This window comes from Narcine bancroftii, chromosome 12 (assembly GCF_036971445.1).
Source record: "Narcine bancroftii isolate sNarBan1 chromosome 12, sNarBan1.hap1, whole genome shotgun sequence".
NCBI lineage: Eukaryota > Metazoa > Chordata > Chondrichthyes > Torpediniformes > Narcinidae > Narcine > Narcine bancroftii.
Window position 1 is genome coordinate 4,458,528 of NC_091480.1, and position 12,627 is coordinate 4,471,154.

General features: G+C 39.9%; 1 protein-coding gene across 17 annotated transcripts in view; it reads left to right on the forward strand.

Moving 5' to 3' along the window:
- Positions 1 to 12,627, forward strand: part of xpo6 (exportin 6) — a 291,971-nt gene that overhangs the window by 219,704 nt on the left and 59,640 nt on the right. For all 17 annotated transcript variants that reach the window (XM_069905286.1, XM_069905287.1, XM_069905285.1 and 14 more), the window contains 3 exons: positions 1,201 to 1,313; positions 3,342 to 3,539; positions 4,146 to 4,305. In XM_069905286.1, the coding sequence (XP_069761387.1) occupies positions 1,201 to 1,313; positions 3,342 to 3,539; positions 4,146 to 4,305 (471 nt within the window). The remainder of the gene's footprint in view (positions 1 to 1,200; positions 1,314 to 3,341; positions 3,540 to 4,145; positions 4,306 to 12,627) is intronic.

A 12,627-nucleotide genomic window follows, 5' to 3' on the forward strand; every position in this document is an offset into this window, starting at 1 on the left:
ACATTTTTCTGGTGTTCTGATATTAGTTAATTCTCTGCTGAGCGAGCTGTGTGATTTATTTTTTTTATTATCTATTTGCCTGTTTTGGTTGGTGAGTTCTTTCCTGTCTGACAGCGGTTATATCTCTTCTGCTACTGAGGTCTTGAACTAGACTTGTGATGTTAACAAATGGCTAATGTGAATAGAGACCTGACATTACTCTGTGAGATTATGATTTCTTCACCGGTTCTTTTCACGATTTGTCACAAAAGGGTCCACTGAAGTCCGCTGCTTATAAAGCAAGTTTAGGGTGTGAAAGATTGGGGTTGGACAAGATTGGTGGAGAGTAATACTGTTCATGTTTGAGATGTTTGTTTTTCATCCAATGTTTCTGTTGTCAATGTAGTGTTCTCAGCAGATAAAAAGGAGGAAAGAACAGACTGGAAGGTCTATCATGAGTGGGAGAGATTTAACAACAGGTAGACCAAGAAAAATGGGTGTAGGATTCTATCTAAATGTATTGGTTCTGATCAAACAGCATTAATATGAAATAATTAACAGAGTTTTTCGCTATTCAGGCTGCCTGCGCTGCAGAGTATTTCCAGTATTTACTGTTTAATATCCTATTTCCCATCTCTGCATTTTATGGTTTTTAAATTACTTTAGAGAAATCAGGGTAACCTAGTAGGGCAGCAAGTGGTTTGATTGCATCACAGCTCCTGAAACCTGGAGGAGCAGTCAGTGAGGAAACTTTGTGATTTTGGGACAGAGGGAAGAATTGAGAAAAATAGAATGATGAGGAAAAGGTAAATGTTTGGAAAATGCATTTTATTCCCAAGTGTTATCTTAAGAGGTGATGGTGTTGTTCATCCATGTAACCACTCTAGTCTACAATGTCTGCAGAACACAAAAAGGCTGGAAAAACTCGGGAAGTCATGCAGCATTCATAGAAAGTAAATCTTCTTGTTTACCTCTGCATTCTTATCTATACTTCATTAACTGCTTTTTATAATTAACCAGGTATTGTCTTCTGTTTACTTGTTTCAAATTCTTTTAAATTTTGTGAACTGTCTACATTTATCAACCTGGTATATCCATTAATGGGACTCCAAACTGTTAATGGGGCACCAAACCTTTAGGTAAGCTCTTGTATTGTGGGTGTATATGCTGTTTTCAACTTGTCAACTACTTGCCTCACTATAAATATCCTTTGTCCCACAGAGCAGTTGTTAAACAATTTTGCACAACAGATTGGAGCATGGCAGCACTGTATTTACTTCTTATCCAACACGCGCAATGAGTATGTTATGATGTACAACTTGACAGTGTTTGAGGTGAGTAAAGATGTAGAGGACTATCAAAGAATACAACTTGTTCTCGAACATTTACAGGTATGGGCAGAGACATGACAGATGGAGTTTAATCTGGACATTATGATGTGCTGTACTCTGGAAGGTCAAATCCAAGGGGAGCATATACAGTTAATAGCAGTAAAAACACATTAAATGCTGGAGGAACTCGGCTGGTTTCACAGCATCCATAGGAAGTAAAGATATATTACTGATGTTTTGGGCCCGAGCCCTTCTTCAAGGTATAAACTAAATGCAGGCAGTCATCTGAATTAAAACTGGGGAGAGAAAGGGGGAAGAATTAGAGGGGGAGGAGACCAAACCAACAAACAAAAGGTGTTAATTTGATACAAGAAGAAAAGTGAGAATTGATTTTGGCTCTGTGAAAGGAGACAAAAGGTCAACACCTCATCTTTCGTCTGGGCACCCTTCAAACAGATGGCATTAGCATCGACATCCAGTTTCTATTTAAACCACCCCCCATCTTCTTCCCCTGTCTCATTTCCTCTAATTTTCTCGCTCTCCCCCCCCCCACCCACCCCTCCCTCCTCTTTTCCCTCTGTCTTCTTTCGTAGATTTTCTCACCTTTCCTCTGATCATATCCAATTAACACCTTTTGTCTGTTGATCTGGACTCTTCAACCTCCCATTCTTCCCCTTTCTCTCCCCAGTCTTTAATTCAGATGCCTGTCTGCTGTTTGTTTATATATCGAAATAAGGGCTCAAGCCCAAAATGTTGGTAATATGTCTTTAATTCCTATGGTTGCTGTGAGACAGGCTGAGTTCCTCCTGCATTTACTGTGTGATTTTACTACAATTACAACATCTGAAGACTTCTGTGTTTCACCACAGTCAATGGCAGGACTCTTAAAGCACTAATGTGCAATGAAAACTGATGTTCAGGTCCATAGCTCATTAAAAGTGGCCATGTAATTAGATAGGATGGTAAAGATGGTGTATGTTTGGGTTCATTGGCTGGGGCATTGAGTAGAAAAGTAAGGAAGTCATGTTGCAGCTATATAAAGCATTGGTATAATTTCATAGGTATAAGTTATGGGGAGAGTTGGGCAAATGTGCTGTTTTCTCTGGCCAATAGGACACCAAGGTGCCATTTAGGAGCCAAGGGGAGACCTTTTAGAAGTGGAGAGACATGGGATAACAGACAGAATATTTTCCCAAGGCAAAATTTTTTACAGTGAAGAAATACTTTACCAAGGGGAGTAATGGATGTCGATACAAGAGTAGAATTTGAGAGAAGTTAAACAAGAAAGTCTGCTGATGCTGGGGTCAAGTGCAGTGCCTAAATGTGCTGGAGAAACTCAGCAGGTCGCACAGCATTCTTAGGAAGGAAAAGGAGAACCAATGTTTTGGGCCTGACACTTTAGCAGGTATAAGCAAAAATAGGCAGGTGTCTAAATAAAATGGTGGGGGAGGAATGGGCAGGTGGAGAAGCAAAGGCTAGCAAGTAAGAGGTAAAAACACAATGCTGGGAAAACTCAGCAGGTCACACAGGGCTTAAGCCTGAAATATTGGTTATGTACCTTTATCTTTGATATGTAAAGGACATTGTTTGACTTGCTGAGTTTCTCCAGCATTGTGGTTTTATTTCAACCACAGTGTCTGCAGACTTCCGTCTTTTACTTCTTACCAGTAAAAGGTCATAGATGGATGCAGGTGCAAGGGTAGAAGAGAAAAAAAGCTGAGGAGTGATAGAGGGAAAGGATAGCTCTCTGAAAGAAGGGAGGGAAAGAGTGAGGTGTTGAAGGAAAGGGGATGGGGTGAGAGAGACTCTCCAATAGATACATAATACATGGACCAAGTGGCCTGTTCCCATATTGTTCTACATAAAAGCACCTTGGTCCCTCAAATGAGACTGGAGACCACAGAACTTGCCATTAATGCTGCTCTGTCGTAATAATTGTTGATAAATGCATCATTTTAATGTTGGGTCATGTTCAAACCTGTATTTTATATCGACTTTATATTTTAAATCCTATTGCTTCTTCCCATCCAGAACCTGATTAATAAGATGTGGCTGGGAGTTCCTTCTCAGGACAAAATGGAGATTCGAAGCTGCCTACCCAAGCTTCTGTTGGCGCACCACAAGACAATGCCATATTTCATCCGCAACAAGTTATGCAAAGTCATTGTGGATATTGGTCGGCAGGACTGGCCAATGTTTTACCATGACTTTTTCTCCAGCACATTGCAGGTAATGTGAACAAGTGAAATCCTCTTGAAGCTTTGGCTTCATCTGTTGTATTGACCAGTTATAGTGGCAACAATTATTTTGTGTTTTGCTATAGACTGCGTGGGAACTTGCAAGAAAGTACTTCCTTCTTTCGCTCCTAAATGGCCTAATTGAGGGGATAGCCTTATATTCTGATTTTTTTTTTCGCCAATGGGGCAATGTTTGATTGTAATAGTCAAGACTTGTACATTTCTGTCAATTGTGTGAGTCTCTCAAAAGAGGTGAGGTTAGTCTGCCTTGCCCTTGGACAGAAGCAAGACTTCACTTGACATGTTCAATGCTTTCCTACTCCAATATTATCTATCTCACTGAATCAGACATCAGTTGAAACCGGTGTTTCCTATCATGGTTAGCCACTGTTCGATTGAGGAAATGTTTAGTTTTAGCTGATGAAGTTAACGGTTGCTTTCAGTACCCTTCAATTTGAAAGAAGAGGGTGTGATCGAATGAGAAGTAAGCATTGTATTATGCTGAGTGAATAATTTCCAGCTATTACTATTGTTCAAGCCTTGAAATGTTGGCCATTTATCATCATCTCCCTCAAACTAAAATAATTTCCCATTTCAGTTGATCCAGGCTCCTTCCACCACGCCTTTAGGTCTAATCATGTTGAAGACTACCTCGGAGGAGTTGGCGTGTCCACGAGAGGACCTCAGTGTGGCACGGAAGGAGGAACTCCGAAAGTTGCTGCTGGATCAAGTGCCAACAGTACTGGGTCTTCTCACAGGTCGGTAAAAGAGTGGAGGTAGTAGGTAAACCCTGGCAAATTCCTTTTACTTGCTGTAGGATGGTGAGGGTAGGATATTGTTTGAACCATAGGGGCTGGTATTTTAATCATTCAAGCTAGTAACTAGAACATGGGATGAATCACTAAAATCATTTGGAATGAGATTATTAACCATTTGAAAAAAAACTGGATTACATTTATAAAAAGTCAATACGGTAATAAATAAGAGGAAAGAGCAAAACAATGAGACTTGGATCGATTTCCACTTCAAAAACCAGCACTGGGTAGGATCAATAAGCAAATGGCTAGAAATTCTCCATAGTGGCAGTGTTTGATACACAGCAGATACTGAGCCACAAGACACAGACTGGTCACTCTTTGAGAAATTGGATTCAAAGCTATAGCTAAAGCACGGGACAGTTGGGTTAATTTTCAGTTGCTTTATCAAGAACAGAATTTATTGGCCAGATGATTGTTGTTATATACTCTGCTTTTGAGCAACCAAAGTCATGGATGTAACTGATCTGGCATCAAAAACTATCAGTGCAAACCACTCCATTTTGCAAGGAGCTGACTATTTTTCAAAGCAAGCAGGCAATTATATTGGACAGTTCACATATCATTTGAGAAACGTCATGAAAAATATGTTGTATTTGCGAGTGTTTTTCTTTGAACTTCCCCTTCCATGACTTGCCTCCCTTAATTTTGTGTATTCAGTCTGGCATTGTACTAACTTGGCTTGGTTGGTAGTACTTTGGCTTTGGAGTTGATAGGATCAAAATTCCAATTAGAACGCATTTGGCTAGCCTTTGTTGCATTACTTAAGAATGTTGTTGGAGGTGCCAAGTTTTTTATGGGACATGAAACTAAAGCTACATCAACTTGTTTCATCAGAAATGGAGCATCCAGAAGCACTAATGCTAAAGACTATTGTTCTCCTGAAATCGTCGCCAATGTTCCTCACTGCCTTCACAGCAGAATCCATCACTGTTCATTCACCTCAGAACTGTTCCTTAGATTTTGGTATAAAGACATTGATCATGAAATGCTTAAGAGAGTCTAGAGGACGTCGTAGGTTTGAAAAATATAATTTCTATGTAGGTACAGAAAATGTATAAAAGTTGAGAATTGCACCTTTCAAATCTTGCAATTTCACATTTCAAATCTTGCAATTTTTAGTTCTTTATAGGGGTGGAACCATGTACCTTCAGTGACTTGTTTACTAAGTAGTCCACTTTACTCCATGCAATAAAATAATTAGTCCAAACAAAAACCCTAACTGGTATTTCTTCTTGCTGCTGTATCTCTACAAAATAAATTCATTGTGTAAAGCAGTGAGGTGTTTGTGGACAATGCACGTCTCTTAGCAAATCTTTGAATTAGCAGGTTAGAACAAAGTTCCTCAATGGCATGTTGAGGAGATCTCAGTGCATTGAATGGTGAGAAGATTGAGGGCAAGTCGATTCAATGAACTAGCAAGAGTCATAGTTGTAGCAATTTAAAAAAGAAAGAAACCAGGTAATCATCAGTCTTAGTGGATGATGTGGGGAAGTAATAATGGTTACTAAGGAAATGTCTTGGATTTTGAACAAGTATTAATAGAGATGAGCACTTGAAAAGGAACAAGTTATGTAATATAGAGCACTACAGGACAGTGCCAGATATAGGGAAATAACGTGATGCCATGAGCTGAATTGTCTTCTTAGTCATAGTCAGTAATGAATATTTTGTCATCAAGCACAGAAACAAGATATTTGGGCCATGTTTGTGCCCGCTCATCACTTACCCATCTTGTCGTCATGGCTATCGCTCGAGGTCGAGAATTATGGACTTTGTTCTGTTGATCTATTTAAGAGCCAATAGAGCGAAGACGCCTGTGCATGTATTTGTTTAACATGTACTTGATGCTTCACTCCAAGAAGCACATGATACTTCACAAATCAACCAACCAATTCCATGGCATGAAAACCACGATGATTGGAGCTAATGGATTTATTGCAGCCTTCGTCCGCCTTCACAGTCGTTGAGTTCAGAGTAACTTCATCCGCCTGCTCCATCATTGAGGTCTTAGTTGGTACCCAACTACAGTGTCCCTGAACACTCACTGTCTGACAAAATAATAGGGTCAAGGGCCAACAAGTCCACTTGTCCTGATGACTGTATCATAGAGTCTTATACTGGATGATCTTCCAAAGTGCCCATAATTCTGGAAATTTCCAGCACATTTGGATAACTACAAATTTAGTGTCCTTTTGAAAATGGAGAGAAAAAAGCAGGAGGCAGTTAAAGACGAGTCAAACATTTTGCCACTTGGAAAATGCTGTAATCTATTATTAGGCAATAGTGCTGGGAAATCTACAAAATGATAAGGCAAACTGTCAAATAATGATATGAAAGAGTTCATGAAAGGTTTGTGACAATGTAATTATTTGTGTGAATAAATGTGCATTTGGATTTCTTAAGGGCATTTGGTTGGGCACCATTTAATATTATGAAACAGGTTGAGAGCTCATGGTATTGTGGGTAATATATTAGCATCAATAGCAGATTAGTTGGTAAACGGTAAAAATTAAGGTTAATTTTTCTGTTGCAAAGTGTAACTGATAGGGACATAAATAATCGTGCATGATTCCTCTAATTTTTATGATTCTTATCTGTTTTTGATGATCTGGGGTAAAGGGACCTTGTTTATCCTTGACAAGTTTACTGCTGATGCAAATACAGTATACAGAAGGGGACAGCCTGCATTTGGTGGAGGAATGTTAATAGGCAAATACGGTATACAGAAGGGGACAGCCTGCATTTGGTGGAGGAATATTAATAGGCAAATACGGTATACAGAAGGGGACAGCCTATATTTGGTGGAAGAATGTTAATAGGCAAATACGGTATACAGAAGGGGACAGCCTGCATTTGGTGGAGGAATGTTAATAGGCAAATTCATTATACAGAAGTGAACAGCCTGCATTTGGTGGAGGAATGTTAATAGGCAAATACGGTATACAGAAGTGAACAGCCTGCATTTGGTGGAGGAATGTTAATAGGCAAATACGGTATACAGAAGGGGACAGGCTGCATTTGGTGGAGGAATGTTAATAGGCAAATACGGTATACAGAAGGGGACAGGCTGCATTTGGTGGAAGAATGTTAATAGGCAAAATGCAGGTGGAATATGAAGTGGCAAAACTGAATTCACCCATTTTGGTTGGAAAGAATGTTTAAATGCAAAAGAACAACAATTCTGCTCTACAGTAGGACCTGTAAACAATTTGGATCAAAAAGTGGATTGGGGATTTGTAAATTTGCAAATGATACAAAGATTGGAATAGTTGTAGACATTGCAGAGGGTTGTCAAAAATAGTCAAATATGGATTAGTTATAGAAATGGCCAGACAAATGGCAGATTAAGTTTAATATGGACAAGTGAGTGGCATGTCAAATGCAAGGGGAAATTGTACAGCTAATGACAGGACCCTTGGGAGCACTGGTGTACAGAAGGATTTTTGGGTGAAGTCCCTAGACACAATGGTAAAGAAGGTGTACAGCATGCTTGCTATTGACTCTATTTGATGCTGGCATTAGGAGCACAAGTGATTGAAGAATGTCGGGAGAGGATGAATGCAGATCAGCCATAGTTTTATGATTGTTTTTTTTTGCTGTATCTATTTTTTCCTGAACTAAATTGGTGACCATTTCACATGAGGCAGGGTGGTGAAGAATGTATATGGTATACTTGCTTTAATCAGCAGAGACCATGAGTGCAAGAGTTGGGACGTTTCATGGCAAGTTGTATGATACACTGTAGATTTGATTAAACGCAGAAAATGTTCACAAGAATGTTACCTGGATTGGAAAGCTGCACCTTAGAGTTTGGATATTTTTCCTGGACAAAGGAGACTGAGAAGGCAAAGATATAGAACAATGAGAGATGAGGGTTAAACAGCTAGAGTCTGCTTCCCATGGTGGGTTGTCTAAAACTAGGGGCTTAGGTTTAAGGTGATGGGGGGGGGGGTGAAGAAGAGATTTAAAGGGGATCTGAGGGGTATATTTTTCTGCACAAAGCATAGTTGTCAGAGGAAGTGGTGAAGGCACAGACAAACACATTTAAGAGGTATCTGGACAGATACTTGAATGAACAAAGTATGTTCAATGGAGACATTGTGGTCCTAAGGCCCTCTTGTGTGTTTTACTGTTCTATGTATTGATGGATATGGAGTTGATGCAGGCAAGTGGAATGAGTATAGAAAGACATGATCGGCATAGATGTGGTTGGCTGAAGGGCATAAGGTGGTGATTGTTGGAGATTTTAATTTTCCGCACATTGACTGGTATGCCCATACTGTAAAAGGGCACGATGGGTTGGAGTTTGTCAAATGTGTTCAGGAAAGTTCTCTAAATGAATATATAGTAGAACTGACTAGAGAGAGGGCTGTATTGGATCTCCTATTAGGGAACGAAATAAATCAGGTGACAAAGGTTTGTGTTGGGGAACATTTTGGATCTAGTGATTATAATACAATTAGTTTTAGGTTAATTATGAGAAGGATAGGGCTGGGCCCAAGGTTGAAATTCTTGATTGGAGCAAGACTAATTTCGAGGCAGTGTGAAAGGATTTGGAGGTGTGGATTGGGATCATTTATTTTCTGGGAAGGATGTAACAGATAAATGGAGAATATTCAAAGGGGAAATTTTGAGAGTACAGAGTTGGTGTGTCCCTGTGAGGATTAAAGAAAAGGTTAGAAAATATAGGGAGCCTTGGATTTCAAGGAATATTGTGAATTTGGTTCAGAGGAAGAGGGATTTGTATAATAGGTAAAGATAGCAATGAATAGGGTGCTTGAGGGATAGAAAGTGTGTATTTAAAATAAAAATAGGAAAGAAATTAGAAAGTCTAAAAGGAGATATGAGGCTGCTTTGGCAGGCAAAGTAAAAATAAATCCAAAAGGTTTCTACAAGTACATTAAAAGTAAAAGAATAGTCAGGATCAGAGGAGAAGGATTTGTGAGAAGTCAGAAGAGATGGGGAAATGTTTAATTATTTATTTTCTTCAGTATTCACCAAGGAAAGGAATATTGAGCCAGGTGAAGTAAGGAAATCTGGTAGTGAGGTCATGGATAATATACAGATTAATGAAGAGGAAATATTGACTATTTTAAAGAAAATAAAGATGGATATATCTCTGGATCCTGAGAAGGTGTTCCCAAGGATCTTGTGGAAGGTTAGTGTAGAAATAACGAGTTCTGTCAGAAATATTTAAAATGTCATTAGCCACGGGGGAGGTGCTGGAGAATTGGAGGGTGGCTCATGTTGATCCACTGTTTAAAAAAGGCTCTAAAAGTAAACCTGGTAATTAGAGGCCTGTGCATCTGACATCGGTAGTAGTAAATTAATGGAAAGTGTTCTTAGGGATGAAATTTACAATTATTTTGATAACCATGGACTGATTTGGAGTAGTCAATATGGCTTTGTACATGGTAGATCATGTTTAAGAAAACTTATAGAGTTTATCGAGGAGGTTACAAAGAAGGTTGACAAAGGGAAGGCTAAGGATGTTGTCTACATAGGCTTTAGTAAGGCCTTTGACAAAGTTCCACATAAGAGATTAGGAAGGTTCAATCATTAGGTATTAATATTGAAGTAGTGAAATGGGTGCAACAATGGTTGGATGGGAGAGTAGTGATGGAAAATTGTTTGTCAATTTGTCCCTCGTTGGAGTCCCTCAAGGATACTGCGTCCATTGTTGTTTGTAGTATATATATTAATGTTTGGCCTGGAAGTCAGCCTAAAGAAAACTGAGGTCCTCCATCAACCAGCTCCCCACCATGACTACCAGCCCCCCCACATCTCCATCGGGCACACAAAACTCAAAACGGTCAACCAGTTTACCTATCTCGGCTGCACCATTTCATCAGATGCAAGGATCGACAACGAGATAGACAACAGACTCGCCAAGGCAAATAGCACCTTTGGAAGACTACACAAAAGAGTCTGGAAAAACAACCAACTGAAAAACCTCACAAAGATTAGCATATACAGAGCCATTGTCATACCCACACTTCTGTTCGGCTCCGAATCATGGGTCCTTTACCGGCATCACCTACGGCTCCTAGAACGCTTCCACCAGCGTTGTCTCCGCTCCATCCTCAACATTCATTGGAGCGACTTCATCCCTAACATCGAAGTACTCGAGATGGCAGAGGCCGACAGCATCGAATCCACGCTGCTGAAGATCAAACTGCGCTGGGTTGGTCACGTCTCCAGAATGGAGGACCATTGCCTTCCCAAGATCGTGTTGTATGGCGAGCTCTCCACTGGCCACCGTGACAGAGGTGCGCCAAAGAAGAGGTACAAGGACTGCCACATTGACCATCACCAGTGGGCTGATATCACCTCAAACCGTGCATCTTGGGGCCTCACAGTTCGGCAGGCAGCAACCTCCTTTGAAGAAGACCGCAGAGCCCACCTCACTGTCAAAAGACAAAGGAGGAAAAACCCAACACCCAACCCCAACCAACCAATTTTCCCTTGCAACCATGTCTGCCTGTCCCGCATCGGACTTGTCAGCCACAAACGAGCCTGCAGCTGACGTGGACATTACCCCTCCATAAATCTTCGTCCTCGAAGCCAAGCCAAAGAAGAAAGAAAGAAGATTAATGATCTAGATGATAGGGTGGTAAATTGGATTAGTAAGTATGCAGATGATACTAAGATTGATGACGTTGTGGATAACAAGGAAGGTTTTCAAAGCTTGCAGTGGGAGTAGGCCAGTTAGAGGAGTGGACTGAAAGATGATGGCAGATGAAGTTTAATGCTGAGAAATGTGAGGAGCTATATTTTGGTAGGAATAATCAACAAAGGTTGTGTATGTTAAATGGTAGAAAATTGAGGAGTGCAGTGGAACAAAGGGATTTAGGAATTCTGGTACATAATTGTCTGCAAGTGAAGTTACATGCAGATAGAGTGGTGAATAAAGTTTTTGGTATATTGGCCTTCATGAATTAGAATATTGAATACTTTCAAGTTGTATAGGGCATTGGTAAGGCCAAAATAGGAATATTGTGTGCAGTTTTGGTCGCTGAATTATAGGAAAGACATCAACAAAATAGAGAGAGTGCAGAGAAGATTTACAAGAATGTTGCTTGGGTTTTAGGGTTTGAAATATAGGGAAAGGATAAACAGGCTAGGACTTTACTACCTGGAGCGTAGAAGACTGTGGGGTGATTTGATAGAGGTATTTAAAATTATGAGGGGAACAGATAGAGTGAATGTGGATAGGCTTTTTCCATTGAGAGTGGGAGATTCAAACATGGATTGAGATTGAAGGGGAAAAAGTTTAAGGGAAACATGAGGAAGAATTTCTTCACTCAGAGGGTGGTGGGAGTGTGGAATTAACTTCTGGCCAAAGTGGTAGATGCGGGTTTGATTTTAATATTAAGGAAAAGTTGGACAGGTATATGGACGAGGACAGGTATATGGACGAGAGGGCTATGGAAGGTTATGTGGTGGGTGGGACGAGGGAGAATGTGTTCAGCATAGAAGGTCTGAACTGGCCTGTTTCTGTGCTATATTTGTTATATGGTTGTTCATTTTGGACTTTAATATAAGTAAGATTTTGTTTTCAAATTCAGCATACTTCAATCTACATGGAGATCAATTGTGTGGTTTTCTCTCATATTCAATAAACTTATTTTGCAAAGTTCTACTGAGTGCTTGAATCTAAATGGGCCTTTATAAAGGCAATGCCCCAAATATTGATGTGGTGAGAGCTTCCCATTTGGAGTTTTCGCCGCCACTGGATGTGTGTGCATTTGTACTGATCCACTTGACAACCAATGGTTATTCAGTTCAACAAAGATGTGGACAACATGATCTACACTAGTAGACATTAATAGGAGATTTAGCAGGCCTTTTGTGAAAGACTAATTTGGCAAAATGTAAAGGTTTGATTACTGTTTGCTACTTTCTGCTTATCAATTCCAGTAAATGCTAAGAATAGGATAAGTGAGTTGCATAAAGCTGTTTCCATTTGAGGAATATAACTGCAGGTGAATGTTGCTGTTGGATGTGTGTCCTTAAATAACCATCTCTGCTTTTTGAGCTATTGAAATTGTAAAAAGGCACACAATTTACATTACAAAACTGGGCCTCCCCTTGTATAAAAGATATGTAGATTAAATCAAGGTCTGGATTATTGCGGTGGAGACCGTACAAGTTGCTATTGAATAAGAATGTGTGAAAGAAAGTACTGTTTCCTCCTAGTTGTAGCCAAGTTGGAGGATAATGGGGCACATTAGCAGTCCCCTATAATGTTGTTAATCTTAT